Source organism: Brassica rapa, chromosome A03 (assembly GCF_000309985.2).
Source record: "Brassica rapa cultivar Chiifu-401-42 chromosome A03, CAAS_Brap_v3.01, whole genome shotgun sequence".
NCBI lineage: Eukaryota > Viridiplantae > Streptophyta > Magnoliopsida > Brassicales > Brassicaceae > Brassica > Brassica rapa.
This window is the reverse complement of record NC_024797.2, coordinates 27055043-27075637: the sequence shown is the minus strand read 5'-3', so window position 1 is coordinate 27075637 and position 20595 is coordinate 27055043. Positions and strand designations below refer to the sequence as shown.

Sequence of the window (20595 nt, the reverse complement as noted above, 5' to 3'; positions counted from 1 at the left end):
TGGATCAAATTTTGCACTACTTATTACAAGTTATAACTTCACTAAACTCATCGAGCAATTTTTTCAAAACTAATTCTAAATATTACTATAGTTAAACTAAAACAAACATTTAAATAAAGCAAAATACTAATCTCCTATAAATTTTTTAATATTATTATGTTTATGATTTTTAAAATAAATAGACAACTTTTTTTAATAAAAAAATGAAAATTTTAATTTCAGTTAAAAAATAAGTTAAACATTTTAAGTAATTTATATTATTTGTTTATTCGTTTACCCGCCCGTAGGGCGGGACTACCCTAGTTATTAACTGAATTACTGAATAAAAATGCGATGCTTATCCATTTATTTTTATTTTGACAAGAGCACAATTATCTCTATAATCATTTGGGTGTATATACATAGATAAAGTGGTAATTAGGTAGATGGTTGTTTTTCAAAAGTATTTACAGAATCATGCAATGAGAGTATGTGAAATTACGACTCCACAACAACGTAGAGAGTAATAATCAAAAGAAGGTGAAGATACGATGAGGAAGATGATGTATACGAACTGCAACTTTGTTTATTGTTCAGATTTTCCTGATTTTCACAATTGGAAGATGAAAACAATTTAGAAAAATACCCTTTATCAGCAGAAAAGTAAAATAAACCAAAAATAAACTGTCACAAGTTGGGTCTCGATACATAGCTAATCTGGCTTGTGATAATAATTCTTGCGATTCGTTAGGTATTTGGTTCGATCGAGAAGTGTTGATTCGATCTTGCGTGGAAGAGAAGTAAAAGAGAATCTAGCTAATGAACACGACGAGATGTTATCCAGTTCGGACGCAAACCGCGATCCTACGTCTGGCCGAGGATCTCCTCGGAATTCACTAAGCTCAGTGAACAAACGCCGCCGTAACACTCACCGGAAAACCCCAAGAAAACAGAGAACTCTCACCCCCGTAGATTCCTCTCTAATCTCCCTAGTTTTCTCTCGTCTATCTCTTTTCTCTCTCACCGTGTTTCCCAAGCTCACCGCTCTCACACTCGACTCGATTACAACTTGTCACACGTCGAAGATAACAACCTCTAACGGCCTCTCCGCGTGGACTAATCTGTAACAACCTTTACAGACTTTTAAAGAAGAAGAACGAAGACTCGAACGACGACGTTTTACATTAAACATAAACCGACTTCTAAACCGAAATCGAATGTCTAATCATCAGACCCGGTTTCATACCGAAACCTTCTGGTTCTCCTGGAGTCTTTCAACCAATACTTCAACAAACTCCACCTTGGTTGTAAGACGACCAAACTGAGCTTAGATGAACTCCGATCCTCGTGTTTTTCCTCTGCTCCTCAGGCAGAGACTCCGAGTAGGCTTAACAGGTTTTTAAACCTACCTACTGGAGGAGTCTTGGTGAACACGTCTGCAGGATTTTCACTAGTATGAACCTTCAAAACCTGCAGCTTACCATCTTCAACATTCTCTCTTAAGAAGCCTAGCTTTGTAGCCATGTGCTTCGTCCTTTCATGGTGAACATTGTTCTTCGCTAAAGCTAGAGCACTTTGCGAATCACAAAACAGCTCCATAAGTTCTTGTTTGTAGCCAAACTCTGAACTCAGACCCTTCAACCATATAGCTTCTTTTCCCGCTTCAGTCATGGATAAGAACTCAGCTTCTGTGGTCGATAAGGCCACTACAGCTTGAAGGTTTGACTTCCAACTGATAGCTCCACCACTTGAAACAAACGTGTAACCTGATATAGACCTTCTCTTGTCTAAATCACCAGCATAATCAGAGTCGCAAAAGCCATATAGCCGGAACTCTGATCCTTTCTTGAACTTCAAGCATACATCAGTGCTTCCTTTAACATACCTCAAAATTTATTTTACTGCTTCCCAGTGTTCCTTTAATGGATTACTCATGAATCTGCTCACGAGACCAACAGCATAGGCAAGATCAGGTCTTGTACCGATCATACCATACATCAAACTTCCAACAGCATTACAGTATGGGATTGAATCGTCACATGCTTCACCGGCTTTAAGATCTTCTTCAGTTGCCGCTTTTAGTTTGAAATGACTTCCTATTGGAGTGTTCACAGACTTAGCACTCTCCATGTTGTAAGTCCTTAGAACCTTCTTCATATAGTCAGCTTGAGACAGTTTCAGGGTTCCATGAGCTCTATCTCGGATGATATCAATACCCAATATCTTCCTCGCTTCTCCTAAATCCTTCATTTCAAACCGAGAGTTCAGCTGATCCTTCAGAGCCTGTATCTGCTTCTTGTCTTTGCACGCCACTAACATATCATCGACGTACAAGAGCAGATAGATTTTCCCATCCGTAGTATACTTTATGTATACACACTGATCATGACAACTCCTCTGAAAACCAATCTCTTTCATGAACTGATCAAACTTTTGATTCCACTGTCTAGGACTCTGCTTCAATCCATAAAGAGACTTTCTCAACAAACACACCCAGTGTTCCTTTCCCTCAACTTCATAACCTTCAGGTTGGCTCATATATATTTCTTCTTCAAGGTCTCCGTGTAGAAATGCAGTTTTCACATCTAATTGTTCAAGCTCAAGATCTTCATTTACCACAATCGACATCAAGTATCTTATAGACACATGCTTAACAACTGGTGAGAAAATTTCATTGTAGTCTACACCTTCCTTTTGAGCATAACCTTTTGCTACCAGACGAGACTTGTATCTCGGTTTCCTCAACTCCATGAATCCCAGGCTTGCGTTTGTAAATCCATTTACATCCTATCACTGCTCTTCCTTTAGGTTTCTTCACTAAATCCCACGTATGGTTCTTGTTCAAAGAATCCATTTCATCATCAGAAGCCATAATCCACTTCTTCTTTTGTGGATCTTTCATAGCTGACTTGTAGTCAATCGGCTCCACACAATCACCATCTTCAGACACATACATTGCCAGATATACGTAGTCATCAAGTTTCTTCGGATGCTTTACTTCTCTACGGATTCTATCTCTGGCAAGTTGGTAAGAGTGTGGGTCATGACTTTCTGACGCTTCTCCTGTGTCATCGACACTCTCAGTTTGGGATTCTGATAGTACATCTCCACCCGAGTCATCATCCAGTTCACTTTCAGAGAGAACTAAATCCAAGAACATAGTGTTCTTCTCCTTCTTCTCTACTGAAACCTTTTCAAGATCTTTGTAACACTCTTCCTCATTGAATGTTACATTTCTGCTCACAACCGCTCTCTTATCCTCCAAAGACCACACTTTGTAGCCTTTAACTCCCCCAGGATAGCCAATGAAGATTCCCTTCTTGGCTCTAGGTTGTAGCTTTCCACTATCTGAATGATAGTAACATACGCAGCCAAATCTTCTCAGATGATCTAACTTTGGGACTGATTTAGACCAAACCTCTTCAGGTACTTTGTCACCAATCCCCGAGGCAGGAGATCTGTTTATCACATACACTGCTGTGTTAACCGTTTCAGCCCAAAACACCTTAGGTAAGCCACTCTCATTCAAAATGCTTCTCACTCTTTCAAGAATTGTTCTGTTCATTCTCTCCACAACACCGTTCTGTTGTGGAGTGTATGGAATGGTTTTATGTCTACCAATTCCATTCTCTGAGCAGAACTCATCAAACTCTTTGTTGCAGAACTCCAAACCGTTGTCAGTCCTTAGCTTCTTCACTTTTAAACCTGTTTGATTCTCGACTAGCAACTTCCATTCCACAAACTTCTCAAAAGCTTGATCTTTTGTCTTTAAGAAAAATACCCACACCTTTCTTGAGTAATCATCTATCAGACTCAAGAAGTAATGACATTTTCCAAGAGACGCAAGAACAGACGGTGATCCCCAAAAGTCTGCATGTATATAACCAAGGCAAACATCACTCGTGTGTTTACCAGTCGCAAAACTTACACGATGAGCTTTCCCAAGAATACAACTTTCGCAGAACTTGATGCTTGATACATTTGATTTGTCTAAGTATCCTTTCTTTATCAGTACATCCATTCCCTTCTGACCTATGTGTCCCAGTCTGCTATGCCAGAGATGCGTCTCATCTTGTACACTCACTGCATTCACTTCTCCTCTGTGACTATTTCCCTGTAAGTAGTACAGATTGCCTTCTCTAGTAGCTTTAAGAACTGTTCTGCATCCCTTCTTTACTCTGAGGACTCCATTTTCAGAGACAAATGTGCATCCATTACTCTCAAGAGCTCCAAGTGATATCAGGTTTCTTGAAAACTGAGGCACATATCTGACATTTTTCACTGAGATGTATTGACCCTCTGCCGTCTTCAAGGTTACAGTACCAATACCTTGTACTGATGATAAGCTGTTATTAGCCATCCTTACGGAACCTCCAGCACCTTCATCTAACTCAGTAAACAGGTCCTTTCTAGGTGTCATGTGAAATGTGCACCCAGTATCCAAAATCCAAATCTCATTGAAGTCTACTGTTGTTGCCAAGTTTGCTTCTGTAACAACTAACGACTCAATGTAGTCAACCCCGGTAACAGACGAAGATTCTCCAGACTCAGAGGTTTTTTCTTTTCCCTTATGACTACTTCTCTTAGGACAGTCTCTCTTGAAATGTCCCTCTTCGCCACACACCCAACAAGTTGGATTATTCCCTTTACCTTTTGACTTTGATCTGGACTTATCTTTGAACTTGTTCTGACCTTGAGTACGCTTGGTACTTCTCCCTCTAAAGCTTGAGCTAGAGTATAACACTTCTCCTTGATTCTTATTTCCTTTTCCATTCACACTGAATTCAAGCTGTTTTGAATGAATCGAGTTCATCACCTCATCCATAGTTACCATCTCTTTCCCATATCTCAAAGTATCTCTCAGTTGATCAAACTGCTTTGGCAGCGACATCAGCAGCAGTATAGCTTGATCTTCATCCGAGACTTCCACCATGACGTTTCCCAAATCAGTTATGATTCTTAGGAACTCATCAATGTTGCTCTCTATGGATATAGACTCATTCATTTTGAAACCATATAGTTTCTGCTTTAGGTACATACGGTTAGGCAGCGATAATGACATGTACTGAGCATCCAGAACCTTGAGCATTCCAGCAGCAGTCTTCTCCTTCAGGATCTTTCTCAAGATAGTATCAGTAACATTCATGATGATCGTGCTTCGTACCTTCCGTTGCTTCTCTGCAATCAGCGGATCAGGTTTCTTGGGTGATTCCGAATCAGTATCCCCGTCTTTGACTGATGGATCTTTCAGCTTGGATTCAGTTTTCCTCAGCTCTTCTTCCTGACTTTGAAGAGCATCTGTCAGACCTAGAAGATCGAGATTTGCCAGTAATCTCTCTCTCCACATGTTGTAATCAACCACTCCATCGAACTTCTCCATCTTGATCTTCGCGGACGTCATCGCGAGATCTGAGTTCGAATAGTACCAGATCTTCCACCACTCCTTCTTCGATCTGAACCAGTTACCAGAGAACCTGGCTCTGATACCACTTCTTGCGATTCGTTAGGTATTTGGTTCGATCGAGAAGTGTTGATTCGATCTTGCGTGGAAGAGAAGTAAAAGAGAATCTAGCTAATGAACACGACGAGATGTTATCCAGTTCGGACGCAAACCGCGATCCTACGTCTGGCCGAGGATCTCCTCGGAATTCACTAAGCTCAGTGAACAAACGCCGCCGTAACACTCACCGGAAAACCCCAAGAAAACAGAGAACTCTCACCCCCGTAGATTCCTCTCTAATCTCTCTAGTTTTCTCTCGTCTATCTCTTTTCTCTCTCACCGTGTTTCCCAAGCTCACCGCTCTCACACTCGACTCGATTACAACTTGTCACACGTCGAAGATAACAACCTCTAACGGCCTCTCTGCGTGGACTAATTTGTAACAACCTTTACAGACTTTTAAAGAAGAAGAACGAAGACTCGAACGACGACGTTTTACATTAAACATAAACCGACTTCTAAACCGAAATTGACTGTCTAATCATCAGACCCGGTTTCATGCCGAAACCTTCTGGTTCTCCTGGAGTCTTTCAACCAATACTTCAACAATAATATCTAGATATATATATCAATTTTTATAAATGTACTTTGAATGCCAATTGAAAAAGGGAAATTGGGGGCTATAGACATGAAAAAAATGATAATTCACACACTGGTGGTTTTACCTAACAGATATATAGACGGCGTCATATATACATAATAATACTATGCTACCCTTCTCAATTAACCGGCTAACCTTCTATCTCATAAAAAAAAATTTATTGTTCTAAGTTACTCGTGTCTTCTTCCCTTCCACACAACTTCTCCTTCTCACTTTCTTCATCGGGTGTTTCTGGAATTCTAAAACACCCTGCTGTTTATCTCCTCCTACGGCTTGCCTCTCACTGCACTCAAGTTTTCATCTCCGTCGTCTTCCCTTCTAATCGGCTTAGTTTTTACGGGCGTCGGTGGTTCGGTTTTGCGCGATGGTCTCGGCGGAGGGGAGTAACACCGCCGGCATCTCCAACTTGACAGAGTATCAGGTTTCTCAGATCTTTGACAACGATGTAAGTTCTTTCTCTTTCTCCTTTGTCTTTGTTTTTCTGATTTTATTTTAGATCTTGGCAAAATTAGGGGTTTTAATTGTTAAATCTGTATCATCATTTCTGTTGTAAACCAACAATTCTTCCGGTTACGAAATTCCGGCGTAGCATATCAGACTTTTTCAAATCAATATAGGGTTCGAGTTTTTCCGGGTTGCGTGAAGGTTTCTTAAATTTGAATTGTTTCATGTAGATGATGCAATCTATCTGGTATAGTAATCTATACGAAGATGTATAGAATATCATTGTTGAGATTTGGCTTGTCAGTACACATAATATGAAATTTTAGATATATTTCTATTTTGAATGTAATAGTATTCGTATCCAAATCAACCATTCCATGTAGGATAGTATCGGTTGTGATAATGTTTGATTTGTTTCGCTTTGTGTTTGGGGGTGCTTCAGACTGATGTCGTTAATCTACTTTATGCTTCATTTGGGCTTTTTGTCTTTGTTGTCCATAGTTCATGGTGTAGAAATATCGAATATTTTGTGGAATGCAATCTGCAACACATATATGTTAAGTCTATTACCGTATCTGTATATTTCGCCTGATGCGTCTCATATTAAGTGGAATAGTATTCGGTTCATCATATTTCATTCCACATGGAATGGTACATTCACATGATATACTGTTCCAGTCAGTTGTCGGTTCTTACTCACTTTACCTCATTATTCATTTCTATATTGCATATTACATTGTGAACCATCTTCACTCTTTGACTCTATTGCTTTTTGTTCTTCAGGTTTTGTATGGACGAATTAGAGCTTCCAAGTAGATTGTTTGAGACACGCTGCGAACCCACTGGCAAGAAAAGGCTGCAAACCCAATGGTAGGTGGGTTTAAGTTCCCCAATAGTTGGATTGCCAATTGATTAGGGTTTATATTTCCCTACTTTGGGTTTAGTTTTTTCTTTCACATGTTATCTTACCATTCCCATTACATTTGTATTTCATATTGCTCCATCCTTGCTGAACTATGGCAAAAGTAGCCTTGAAATTATGATGAATAAGGCAAATATGTACATAACAATACACCACATATCTAGTAATGGATTGTGTTTTATGTTTTCTTGCGGGGTTCAGTGTTTAATTTCAAGTGTTCTCTTACCATCCCCATTACATTTATATTGTATGTAAAATACTCTTATATGGAATATGAAAAATAGAAAATAACATAGTTTATATTATATGGAAAAAAAATTGTACGTGAGCTTCTCCCTACGTTTCCTATTACCAACGGATTTGGGGTTGCTTTGCCAATGGATTGGGGTTTATATTTCTCTAACTTGGGTTTAGTGTTTACTTCCAAATGATGTCTACTCATTCCTCTTAGCTTTGTATTGCATGTTGCCCAGTTGTGGATGAAATATACCTAGCATAGCATTTTAAAAAGGAATGTGTCTATAGGAAATTAACTGTCCTCGTAATGGACGGTGTAAATGTGTACGTAACACTATAACACATATCTAGTACTGTGATTGGGGTTTATATTTCCCTAGCTTGGGTTTAGTGTTGACTTTCAGGTGTTCTCTTGCCATCTTCCTTAATTTTAAATTTTATGAGTTTCTTCAGATGGACTTACATTGATAAATAGATGGAGTACAACATTTATTGATACAACTACTAATTTACACCACTTGTTTAACTTTATACAGTAAAAATATCTTTACTAACTCTACCTATTTATGTGGCTTCCTCCTACTCCTTAATATGGAGTAGCTGTAAGCCATTATTGGATATTTATTCCATTAATTATGTCACTGTATCTCCCCAACCATAGAAGTCATTGTCTTTGTTAGTGATTATATTGGTAAATTACATTCTAAGTTTATATTATATATTGTTCATGTGGCATGGAACGCACACTCATATAAATTTGATGGTTTGTTTCATGCTGTTGCATTCCAAGGGTTTTGGTTGACCATGCCCAAGCCTGACGTCGACGTTATTATATTAGAAATACCCCACGCTATATGTACCCGCCTCCTCATCCAACCCCATGTACCGTACTTTCTAACTCCCACGCAACTCTAGCTATGATATTGTTTTATACCATATGGAATAGTTCGTCTGTACAATAAATAGTAACAGCTGATTTTGCCTATCTGAAGTTGACAACATGAGTATTTGGCTTTATTTGGGTAAAGTACTACGTACTTTCCTTGTATCATACACATTTCAACTGTACCCAAAGTATTTACATGCTCTTTCAATTGTAACTACATTTATAGGGATACTATTCCCTTTATACTATGTAGTATAGACCTTCTGTAACTGCTATATAATACACTTGTTTCATCGTTGTCAATTCGCCGTTTGTTTCTGGTAAACTTATGATTCTTATCTACTCCTATATCTACATCTCCTTCCATAATGTGTTGAATACATCTCAGTTACGCGCTCCGTAAGTTTTTGTGATTGTCACGGTAAGACACAAACCCACCACGTAGTTTACTTTGTAATATAGAACTGGGAACCTGTTACTTTAAAGGGCATAACCGGATGGGAGGAAGCACAAAAGTCTGACAATGAAATATGTCAAAATCATCGCTACTTCCTTAATCTATCCCCAGAAAATGGTTATTTGGCCAATTAGCCCATTGAAAAAGTTAGGGTGGATTGAATGAGGTCTCTGAAAAAAAACAGTCATTTATTCAGAGAACATGCACGACCAATGAGGAACAAGAGAGACAAGAGAAAAAGAAATAAAAATGGTTATTTATTAATGGAAGAGGCAGAGAATTCCACAATCAAACGAAGAAGAAGAGGGATCAAAGTAAGAGAAATAGAAAAAAAAAAAAAGATACATGGCTTGTGTAGACCCAAGTTTACCTGAAGGGCTAAGTTTGGGTTTTATGAAAAAAGTACAGTGCTTTTCCATATACCTAATTAAACTTCTTTCTATAGTTATGGCGTGCAAATATTCTTATCTCTAACCGCATGATAAACCAAGAAAACTCACTAAAATGTAGCAAAATCGATTTACTTTAGAAAACTAAAATGTAGCAAAAACATTATTTGTCTTCTTTGTGCTTGTTTCGAAATAATAATAATAATAATAATAATAATCGATTTACTTTAGAAAGCTAAAATGTAGCAAATAAATTATTTGTCTTCTTTGTGCCTCAATATATACACACATAGACAGTATTTTTTTTAACTCGTTTAGTTGTGATACAGTTTAATAAAGGGGTTATTGTGTATAATTTTCACAATTCATATAACTTTTTTAGATCTATCAACTCTTAAAATTTACAAATTCTATACAAATTCAATTCTCAATAACCCCTTAAAATGTAGCAAAATCGATGTTCTTTAAATTATTTGTCTTCTTTGTGCCTGTTTCAAAAAAAGAAAAGAAATAATAATAAGTTTGGTGACTGAAAAACCCTAAACCCGAAAACCAAACCAACGACCTGACCCGTTTCCAGATCCATTTCTTCTTCCCGCACCGAGCAAACACGATGAGCACGGAGAAGGACGACTCTTCAGCTGTGCGGCGGCGCGTGTCCTGCACGAAATGCTTCGACGCTCTCTGGTTCTGCTACTGTACGTCTTGTTTCCCCCCCTTGTCTGCTCGCATTCTCTGATTCTACATCTCCGATCTGCTCTGCTACATAATCACATACCCTCTCTAGTAGTTGCAATCTGAATTTTTATTCATGTGGGTTTCTTCCGTAGGCAATAAAAATTGGAACTTGATTGAGATTTTGATCCATCCGTTAGAAAAAGTCTTCTCTTTGCATTTCGGAACTGTGTTCTTTGTCAACAAACTGATTTGTAGTTTTCGTGCTTGGTTTTGCCTGTTGTACACACAAAAAAAAACAACCTTCCTCAAAGTCTAGTAACGGTTTAGCTTTACGCCACCGATGGGAATGTTGGTAATTAAAAGATGTCTGAAACCATTTTCCGCAATGTATGTTCTGTTGAAGGGATGTCTAGATGGTCCAACATAACCAGCAATGTCAATGGGTCAGCACAAGGTTGGCTTTAAAAAAAATAAAGGATTAGTCTTAAAATGCTTAACAGCTTTGTAATCCGACAACTGTTTGATCTTTAAGGAGAGGGTAGTTTATGATTTTTGGATTTATCTGTAGTTATATACTTGCGTCTCTGTTTACTCTCGATATGTTTCGAGTGGTTCTCTTTTTGCATTATGTTTCAGGTGTTTATGTTGACTTCACTTTACTTGTAACGTTGTCTTAGCTCTAATGCTCTATTAACCTAAGGATTAACTCAAGACTCTCTCTTTGCAGCACCATTTTACCAAATGCAGCAGTACTACCGGGTTGGAAAACTTGATGATTGTACTAAGAAGTTCTCTGATCTCTTTGATTGTCTTTCATTAAAGACAAAAAGCTCTTCTGAAGCCGAGGTTTGTAGTTTTCTATCTTAAGGCTGGTTCATTCTTCATTACTTTTGTTTACTCAAGGGTTATTAAACATTAGCATCATGTATTGGAAATCAAATAGGCTAGATAACCTCAAATAGACTAGATAACCTCAGTTATGTGAATCATACTTCTTTTCAGTTATGGTGTAAAGTGTAAACTCAGTTACGTCAAAGTTAAGCGTAACATCGTTCTTTTGCACCATGTCGAATATTACACAAAACATTAACATTGGTGCAGTTTCCATTGTGTATCTGAAAGTGTATGTTATGTACCAAGATATTGATGGTTTTGACAATTGCAGAAAATTATGGAAGAGCAAGAGAAAGCAGATGCAGCAAAGCATATCTGGACTATGAGGACACAGGTAGAAGCTTCTAGTCACTGGAACGAGACGTTTGGGCATTTGGATGATCCAAATTACTAGAAGTGGAGTTTCACACTCTCTACTGGATTCTTGATGGACATTTTCACTTCAAGTAACTCAATTTTTTTGCTAGAGATCTGCAGATTGTTCTGCTGCCGGATAAGAAAAGTTTTTTGTCATCAGTTACCATGAAACATTATAAAGCTATTGCCTCAATCTTCCAAAGAAGCGCACCCTTGGAAATATGGAGGGATGTTGAGAGATCATTTGAATGTATTTGGTAACTACAGAAATGAAAATCCTATTCAATTAATAAAGTTGGAAATATTAAACATGTATCAATGTTTTCTTTCAAAACGAAACTTATATTTTACCAAGTTTAACAACTTTTATATTTGATCAGAGTGGTACCACTAGGCCGAGTATGTTTCTGTAAGTGTTTTAGTGTCTTTCCTTTGAAAGTATGTCTTTTGAGACTCCGAATGTTGCTTAATCAGAATGAGCTTTGCGCAACACACTTCAGGAATATGCTAATTCGTTATTTCCTGGTGATTGTCTTAAGTTTTGAAGCAGAGAGAGAGAGACATAGTACAACATATAATACAACAGGAATAGTCTGAGAAGACAAAGTTCATTGGGCCCCCTTAGATTCTCCAAACATCAAGGAAAGCTTTTCCATCAAGCTCTCGGGAGAAGAAAACCTTCAAAAACTCTTCAATGGTCACGCTTCTGAACAACGCACCCTTTTGTCTTTCCACAAGACTTCTCAGCGGACCAACCACTTTACCCATTCCCATATTGTGAAACGCCGCCACAGAAAGCCTCTCTTTCTCTGAGTTCACAACCCCACGATGCTCTATACTTTTGTATGTCCCATTCGTTATGATCTACAATGACAAAACCATAGTAAAAACCATTTACAAATACGTTACCCTCTCTCTGTAGTCCATATGATCTTTACCTCTAACATGTCTCCAATATTAACAACAAAAGCATTTGGGAGAGGTTTGACTGTAACCCACTTGCCATCTTTCTTGATCTGGAGACCTTCCACTTCATTAACCTGCAAGAGGATGGAGAGTCCCGTAGCATCTGAATGTGGAGTTACACCAATAACCTGATCAGGCTCTGGACAAGGTGGGTAGTAATTCATCTTCATTTTCTGTCCTAACTCATCGTCAAACAACTCTTCCAATATTTCCTCAGGTTTGATCTTCAAGGCTCTCGCCATGTTCGCTAACAAGATCTTAGCTACGCTTTTCACTTCAGTTGAATACCTCTCTAGTGTATCTCTGAAGAAAAAAACATAACCATGATTTAAAAATAGAGAGAAGAGTTTTGGATGTTTGGCAAGTACATTTTTTTGAAGGGAAACCTGAAGGGAAGAGGTAACTTGGGGAACAAGTGAGGCTTCCTTGATAGAACAGGTTGCATTGTGAGGTAGAACATGTCACTCCAGTCTAGTTTCTGCTCTTCTGAAACAACAAAAGATTGTCCAAACCCTTCGATCTCGCCGGGTTGTTGCCATAGCTTCTTCTTCTCTTCCATGGGAAGGTTGAAGTGATCTTGAATGTCCGACTTGACTTTGTCCAAGAACTTTGAGTCTATTCCGTGGTTTACAAGCTACAGATAAAAGCCACAATGATCAAAATTGAGATCTATATGGGTTTGAAATAGTGTCAAGTTTGAGACTTGCTTGGAAAAACCCCCACTCTTTGCAAGCCAAGTCAAGCTTGTCAATCTCAGAGGTCATGGAGGTTGAAGAACACAAAAGATTCAGGTCGATGATTGGGATCTCGGTTCTTGGACCAGAGTCATCTGTGATCTCGGCTTTGTCTAGATCGGACCGTATATACCTCTGAGGAACGGTCTTGATCATCTTCTCCTTGACCATCTCTTGTACAGAAGGAACTATTATGGAGTTGTACTGGTTTTCTCCCTTGGCTTCTTCCATGGACGCTTCTTCTTGATCGTTCTTATTGACTTTTTGTTAGCGAGTGTGGGAAGCACTGACAAAACGATAGATAAAAAAGTTGATATATTGTCCAAATTATGATGTCGTTAACCAAAACAAGAAAAAAATAATAAAAGTTAAGTAGTACGACGTCGTTTGGAGTGTTCGCTGTTTTGTCTTTGTGAGTACTGAGAGCATCCGCAATGGTGAGTCCCATTGCGGAGTCCTTAGGTAGTTAAATATTAATTTTTTTTTTTTTTTGTTTTTGTGTGAATAGTGAAGGATCCGAATCGAAATGGTGAGTCCAATGGTGAGTCTCATTCCGGAGTCCTTAGATATATAAATATATTATTAAAAAAAAAAGTTTAGATAGAAAATTTTTAATAAAACATGTCTAAATAAAAAGATGATTAAATATAAAAATACAACATGAGGTCTTATAAATAATTAAGATTATTAAATTTAAAAATACAACATGATTATGAATCACCAAATTTGTTCCAAATATTTTCTATTAAATCATATTTCAATCGATGATGTGCCTGGGTATCGCGAACATCGTTCCGCATGCCGATAATATTATGGATATTTGTAGGCATGTCGTTACCGACCCGTGAACTTCTTGGGCCGTCTTCTTCTTCAAATTCATAATCATCGTACCGAATGTAACCATCTCGTTCATTTTCGACTATCATATTGTGTAGTATAATACATGCTCTCATAATCTTCCCAATCTTCTGTTTGTCCAATGAAAGAGCCGGGTTCTTCACAATCGCAAATCGAGATTGCAATACTCCGAAAGCCCTTTCCACATCTTTCCGGGTTGCTTCTTGTTTTTTAGCAAATAATTCTGCCTTAGGGCCTTGAGGACTTGTGATAGATTGGATAAAGGTTGCCCATTTGGGATAGATACCGTCAGTGAGATAGTAAGCCAAGTTATAGTTGTGTCCGTTGACCACATACTCTACCGTGGGAGCTCGGCCTTCAAAAATGTCATCAAAGACAGGAGACCTATCCAAGACATTAATATCGTTTAAAGTACCTGGTGGACCGAAGAAAGCGTGCCAAATCCAAAGATCTTGTGAAGCCACAGCCTCTAAGACAATTGTCGGTTTTCCCACCAGGAGAGGGCTTGCGTTGTAGTAGTCAACGATACGGTTCCAGAAAGCATCAGCTTTCTGTTCAGTGCTCACCACAGGGTCCTTACTGGTGTTAAGCCACGCACCAATAAGGATTTTATCATCTGTGATAGTCCATTTCCTCCTAACCTTCTCACCAGGCTCATCGGGAACTTGGCTACCGGGTGATTCAAGGTCAATGGGGATTTGACTAGTTAGTAGGTTTACATACCCGGAAATGTTAGCCATGTTTACAAGTTGGTGTGAGACATTATTCTACCGACAAAGACCCTTAAGTAAGCTAACTTCCTACTAATTAAAGCCTATCAAATCAGAGCAGTTGGGTAGATGGAAAGCAAATAACTATCATTTAACACCAAAGCAAGGCGGAATTAATTCCTAACTATGTAATTAAAGCAATTCAAATCAGAGCAGATTGCAAGTTACAAGCAAACTAAAGTCTATTTCAAACACAACAAGAGTATTGACTTTTAAAAAAATATCATACCTTTACAGAAAATCCCGAGGACCGACACTCTCCTTTGAAACCTTTCCAATGATTCCTGGAAAAAAACATGAGATACAACATTAAAAGTTTTCAACAAAATTTAAGAAAATACAAAGAAACAGAGGAGAGAACTTGCCTCGCACAATCAATAACAGGAAACCTATTAAAACTAACAGCCAGACCGTTAGCTTAACTCCTGATTTGTTGTTGGAAAGCTCTTGTACCGTCTTCTCAAGGTGAAGGACCTTCTGCTCACTCTCATAACGTTGGACCTTAAGATCCCTAAGTTGTCTCTGAAACTCCATCATCTCCTCCATTACTGCCACTTCCCACCATTTCCAAATGTGGCAGTCTCCATCATCCGCATTGTCGCACGTAAAGTATCTTCTGTATGGGTTTTGAGACGTGTAAGAGCATCCCAGAACAGGCTGAGCTCCACAGTAACATGTCGTCGGAATTCCATCATCAGCCTCTGGTTGATGTGTGTACTGAAGCGGCAATGAATTGCAGTAGCCACTGTCAGCTTCATCCTTGTACATCGGACATTCGGCTTCAAGTAGAGAGGTTATGTCTAGAGACTCTGATGATGAAGAGGGCTGACTATAGCTGTAATCTTGTCCCATTTTGGATAACCTGAAAGAAATTAAGTACGAACATAGCTAGACATCAATAATCATCATCAAAAAACGATTTCAACGAGAACTAATAAGATAAAGTTACAAGAAGAGTGAACGACCTTACAAACAAATTAGGTAGAGGTTTGAATTCAACCAAAAACCCCAGTAGAAACCATATAATCATCAGCAAAAACTAAATATTAACGAGCTACTGTAACGGAATCAACGAACTACTCTATCCGGAATCAACGACCTAATCAAAGGGAATCAACTAGAAACGAAACAGAGAACATTGAACCAGCTCAAAACCCCAAATCATTTTATACCCAAATCGTTTTGAAACCCTAATTTTAACCCCATAACCCTAATCGTTAAACGAAAACGATTCAAACCCCGTAACCCAACCAGATTGAGACAAAGCAAGAAGATAACGTGTTGTGAATCGAAAAATCAGAGGAATCAAGAAGAAAACGGAGAGATCTACCTTCGTAAAGCACACGGAGAGGAATCGCCCTTCCTGTCGCCTTCTCTCGAGAGCCCCTTTTTTTTCTACGCAGTCGGTCGAAAATGAGTTAACCATTTTTGACCCAACGCAACACGAACGAAACCGGCCCACTCAACGCATGACACGTACACAAGGATCAAATCCTTAAAACCCTTCGCGACGGGTCAATCCTTAGCTTAAGTCGGATAATTAATATTATTATATTGTCACTAACCTAAGGATTACGCCTAAGGATCACACTTGGACCTCCGTTGCAGTAGCTCTGACACACCACACACTTGTAACGAGTCTTCTCCACCACAACTCTTGTCTCTCTCTGTTTGCTTCCAGTTTCATGGAAACTACTGATCGTGTGGTTCTGTTCTTCCGCCGTCCTCATGGCAACGCTCACTCTCTCGCATTTACTGCCTCACCGTCTCCGGCGGAATCATCTCCCCGCCGATCACCGGAGGAACCGATGCAGATGTTGTTTATCTTCCACAACGAATGAATCTTCCACGGCGGTTGTGTGGTTCAAGCAAGACCTTCGTGTTGATGATCACCCTGGCCTCATCGCCGCGTCCAAACACGGAGCCGTCATACCTCTCTACGTCCTCGATCGTCGCATTCTCTCGCGTAAGTTCAAGAAGTGTTTAGCTAGTATCACTCAGTTTCCAAGTGTTCGCTCTATTGGTTGTTTAATCCAATAGCTTATTTGTAGGATACACAACGGAGACTCTAGAGCTAGCTATCATAGCGTTGGAAGAGTTGAGAAGCTCCTTGAAGAAGCAAGGATCAGATCTTATGCTCAGATACGGGAATGCAGAGAATGTCATTGAAGATCTTGTCAAAGAGGTAACAGTTTTCAGACAAGATAAGTATTTGTTACAGCACTTACTGGACTGTAACAGGTTCGAGCTCCCTTTGTCTTTGTGGAAGAAGAGGTAGAACACCATCTCTGTGAGGTTGTGGAAGCTGTAAAGAAGAAAATGGACGGAGTTTCGTTTCCTGGAGAAACACCGAGGGTTGTTGTGTGGAGGACTTCTTTTTATGAGACTCAAGTAAATGTATTTGCTTCCCTTTGGAATGTTAGTTTCTGAACTTGAGTTACTTATGTGATATGTTTTTGGTTCTCTAGAGTTTGTCGGATCTGCCACACTCTTGGGAAGAGTTTAAGAAACTAACGCTGCCTGTCACTATGCCAGTTCCTGCAGTAAGATTATCATCTCCAGAAAGTGAACTGCAGTGGGGTATATAAGCTTTTTTCTTGCTTGAGTAGTTTCTTGAAACATCTGATTTGTGTGCTAATGGTAAACGAAACATGTTCAAGGTTCTGTGCCAACACTCGATGACCTGAAGGACTACATGAAGGAAAGCTTATGCGAGAAAGAAAACAGCTGGAGGGAAATGGCACGTGTATCCGCGGAAAGAATACTAATGGAAAGGAACTTGGAGCCAAATGTTGATGAAACTGTAGGGAAGAAGGTGAACAACTCTGCTTTTATCACCAGAAATAGAGATACTGTTGGAGGTGGAACTGAGGCTGTGCTGAACGCCTTAGCAGGATACTTGAGGTACTTGGAGGGTACAAGTCGAGACGACTGGCAAGAGTATGTGATGTCCATTAATAAGAAAGCTTGCTTATATAATGAATTTTGGTTAATCTTGGTTTTGATACTGACCAGGGTTCATGCAAGGCTACGTGATGCGGAGACTAGGCCCGGAGCTTCATTTTTCAAACTTTTTGGACCTGCGCTCTGTCTTGGTATTGTATCCAGAAGAAGAGTTCACTATGAAGCAATAGAGTACGAGAAAGAAAGAAACGCTGGATTTATTTCTCCATTTGGATACTCAGCTTCTACAGTGACTGCTGCAACCGATGCTGTGTGCTCTATGGAGGTACAAAGAGTCACATGAGTTACGCTTTTATGCTCTTTTTTCAAAATATTTGATCTTATTTTTTTTTGGGGCAGTGGTATTCACTTGTGGCTCTAAATAAAGAGACGACTGATGATAAAAGACGCTCTGTAAGGATTTGGAGATGGAAAGGCTATCTTATTCAGGTTTTGTGATCATTTACTCACACAACTCCAATGGCCTTTCATTGGTCATTATTTTGTAATCGCACTTCCTTGTTTCAGTACACAGTGGCTGGCAATGAAGGCCCTGCTGTTCTCCTCGTGCATGGGTTTGGTGCTTTTCTAGAGCATTACCGTGACAATGTAGACAGTATTGTAAACAGCAAAAACCGAGTATGGACCATCACAGTCTTGGGTTTTGGAAAATCAGAGAAGCCTAATATCATTTACACCGAGCTATTATGGTCAGAACTACTGCGGGATTTTATGATTGAAGTGGTTGATGAACCAGCGCATTGCGTAGGGAACTCAATCGGTGGTATGCAATGCACCCTTAGTTACTAAGCTGTACTATAAAGGGGCAAAAAATGTTTTGTGCCACTCATCTAGTTGTGTCCTTATGTTTTGCCTTTGTCAGGTTATTTCGTTTCATTAATGGCCTTTCTTTGGCCAGAGTTGGTTAAGTCCGTTATCCTTGTTAACAGTGCTGGCAATGTGATACCTGGATACTCTCCTCTCTCAGTCTCTAAGGTATATATCTCACTCATTACTGAAGAGTTTTGGCTCAGGAATGTCATTAAGTAATTATCTCTGTCTCTCACACACCCTAATGTTTTTTATTTTCAGGAAAGGCGAGTTCCATTTGGTGCACAGCTGGGTGCTAGACTTCTTATCCTCTTCCTACGATTCAATGTCAAAAAGCTATTAAAGGATTGCTATCCAGTTGTAAGTAATATGAAGATCTTGTTTATAGTTGCTCAAAGTTGTTTGGGGGTAACCCAATTGCTTGTTGGTGATGCAGAAACCTGAGAGAGCTGATGAGTTTTTGATCACTGAAATGCTAAGAGCAGTATCCTTTTTTTTTTAGCATTTTATTTGCATTAGTTTCTTCTTGTTCTACAGGTTAAAATATTGATGACTGTGACATTTTACCTTAACAAGCACAATAGTCCCAAGATCCAGGTGTGGTTATGGTCCTGGAAAGTATATTCGGCTTTGATCTTTCACTTCCTTTGAATTATCTCCTCAAAGGGTTTGAGGAGAGAACTCTAGTAATACAGGTATCAAGATGTCTAACATGTATTGAATCCTCATTCTAGCTTCTATCAGGGATTACATGATCAAAATATTCATTGGTCTCATTGATGTGTCTAGGGAATGAAAGATCCCATATCGGATCCGCGGAAGAAAGTGGCCTTACTGAAGGAGTTTTGTCCAGGTATGGAGATTAAAAAAGTCAATGCAGGTCATTGTCCCCACGACGAGATCCCAGAGGAGGTGAACCATATTATCTGCGAATGGATAGCCAAGGTCGATAATGATGAACAACAACAAGCACTTAAAAGCCTCATCCCAGCAGATTTACCACAATAATAATTAATCAAATCAAAGGATATGTAGTCAGCAGAAGAAAGCAATGTCTTTGTGGTACCGATAAGAGATCGTCCAGGGCCTTTAGAAAGAAAACTGTTTCGTCGATGTGATTAACTTAATTTTTTTCTATGTGCTCAATGCTCTTGTTGATATCGTATGCCAAGTGCGGCGACATTGTTGTTGGAATGAATGTTTTTGACATGATTCCTCACAAAGACTACGTTTCCTGGCTTGTTACATGAGGCAATGAACATTTTTTTTGTCTGATGGTTCAATATGGAGTTTAGGCCGGGGCGTTCGGGTTCGGGTAGGGGTGGTTCGGATTTTTGGGTTTTCGGATGTTAGAGATACAAAACCCGTTTGGGTTATTTTATACTTCGGATCGGGTTCGGGTTTTTAAGGTTCGGGTTATATCGGGTATAACTGAACTATGTAACAAATAAAAAATAATTCTATGTATCCTTGATTTGATTCTGTGAGACCAGAAACAATACTGTTGAAGTTAAAAGATCGAACAACTTAATATAAGATTTATGATCTTTCTGATTTGTTATTTCGTTGAAGAACACGAGCATGTATTCTTTTTCTTCGTACAATTTTTATTTGTATTATCTTGAATAGAAAATGGTAAAGAATTCATCTATTCATAAATCAAAATCAAAAAGACATTAAAATCAAACAGAAATCAAATCGGAATATTCCTGTTTGAGTTCTAGGCATGAAAAGCAAAGAGAAAACAAGTCGCAAATCCTACTTGTAATAAAAGATAAATCAAAATCGTAAAGTATATGAATCATGTAATCGGTCATAAAATAAGTTTGAGTATATATTACTAACCCTAAACTTACATATATATATTCGGGTACTTCGGGTAATTGGTTCGGATATCGGATATAACCAATTAGGTACGGGAATCCGGACTGGTTGAATCCTAAACCTGTTCAGGTTTTTTTTAACTTCGGTTCGGATTTTGCGGTCGGATTCGGGTTTCGGTTAATATGCCCACACCTAATGGGGTTGGTCTGATAAGGTTGCTATATCTAGTGTTCTAGGCTAGAGGCCTCGTGGCCCAATGAGTGAGATTGACGGACCAAAGCGAGTCCACGAATCATGCCAGAGGGAGGTAGAGGTACATACCATC

The 20595-nt window shown here is 39.0% G+C and overlaps 4 protein-coding genes across 4 annotated transcripts; 2 read left to right on the top strand and 2 right to left on the bottom strand.

Moving 5' to 3' along the window:
• The first annotated feature begins 9891 nt into the window (after positions 1–9891).
• LOC103861544 (uncharacterized protein C227.17c) lies at positions 9892–11659 on the top strand. Its single transcript, XM_009139265.3, has 3 exons — positions 9892–10113; positions 10821–10939; positions 11259–11659. Exons 1-3 carry the CDS (start codon positions 10029–10031, stop codon positions 11379–11381), a joined length of 327 nt encoding a protein of 108 aa, XP_009137513.1. The 5' UTR covers positions 9892–10028; the 3' UTR covers positions 11382–11659.
• Positions 11660–11789: 130 nt separating this feature from the next.
• On the bottom strand, positions 11790–13355 carry LOC103861543 (protein SRG1). The gene is made up of 4 exons (XM_009139264.3): positions 13018–13355; positions 12697–12944; positions 12283–12613; positions 11790–12208 (listed from the first exon to the last, which is right to left on the bottom strand). The coding sequence occupies exons 1-4, from the start codon at positions 13273–13275 to the stop codon at positions 11966–11968; spliced, it is 1080 nt and encodes a 359-aa protein (XP_009137512.1). The 5' UTR covers positions 13276–13355; the 3' UTR covers positions 11790–11965.
• A 399-nt stretch (positions 13356–13754) lies between these two features.
• On the bottom strand, positions 13755–14642 carry LOC103861773. The gene has a single exon (XM_009139478.2). It carries the CDS (start codon positions 14640–14642, stop codon positions 13755–13757), a length of 888 nt encoding a protein of 295 aa, XP_009137726.2.
• Positions 14643–16294: 1652 nt separating this feature from the next.
• On the top strand, positions 16295–19729 carry LOC103861542. Its single transcript, XM_009139263.3, is given in 14 exon segments — positions 16295–16638; positions 16724–16857; positions 16914–17063; positions 17141–17252; positions 17333–17612; positions 17688–17901; positions 17976–18065; positions 18144–18399; positions 18499–18611; positions 18708–18806; positions 18883–18930; positions 19031–19141; positions 19236–19418; positions 19420–19729. Coding segments are annotated over 14 exon segments (2070 nt in total). The 5' UTR covers positions 16295–16400; the 3' UTR covers positions 19462–19729.
• Positions 19730–20595: the final 866 nt, after the last annotated feature.

Bases quoted from the DNA above. Each gene is read 5' to 3' on its own strand.
- LOC103861773 (XM_009139478.2), bottom strand. From the start codon at position 14,642: ATGGCTAACATTTCCGGGTATGTAAACCTACTAACTAGTCAAATCCCC.
- LOC103861544 (XM_009139265.3), top strand. From the start codon at position 10,029: ATGAGCACGGAGAAGGACGACTCTTCAGCTGTGCGGCGGCGCGTGTCC. The intron at 10,114-10,820 runs GTACGTCTTGTT...CTCTCTTTGCAG, and splicing joins CGCTCTCTGGTTCTGCTACT to CACCATTTTACCAAATGCAG. The intron at 10,940-11,258 runs GTTTGTAGTTTT...TGACAATTGCAG, and splicing joins AAAGCTCTTCTGAAGCCGAG to AAAATTATGGAAGAGCAAGA.
- LOC103861543 (XM_009139264.3), bottom strand. From the start codon at position 13,275: ATGGAAGAAGCCAAGGGAGAAAACCAGTACAACTCCATAATAGTTCCT. The intron at 12,614-12,696 runs GTTTCCCTTCAA...TTTTTTCTTCAG, and splicing joins AAGTTACCTCTTCCCTTCAG to AGATACACTAGAGAGGTATT. The intron at 12,209-12,282 runs GTAAAGATCATA...TTGTCATTGTAG, and splicing joins ATATTGGAGACATGTTAGAG to ATCATAACGAATGGGACATA.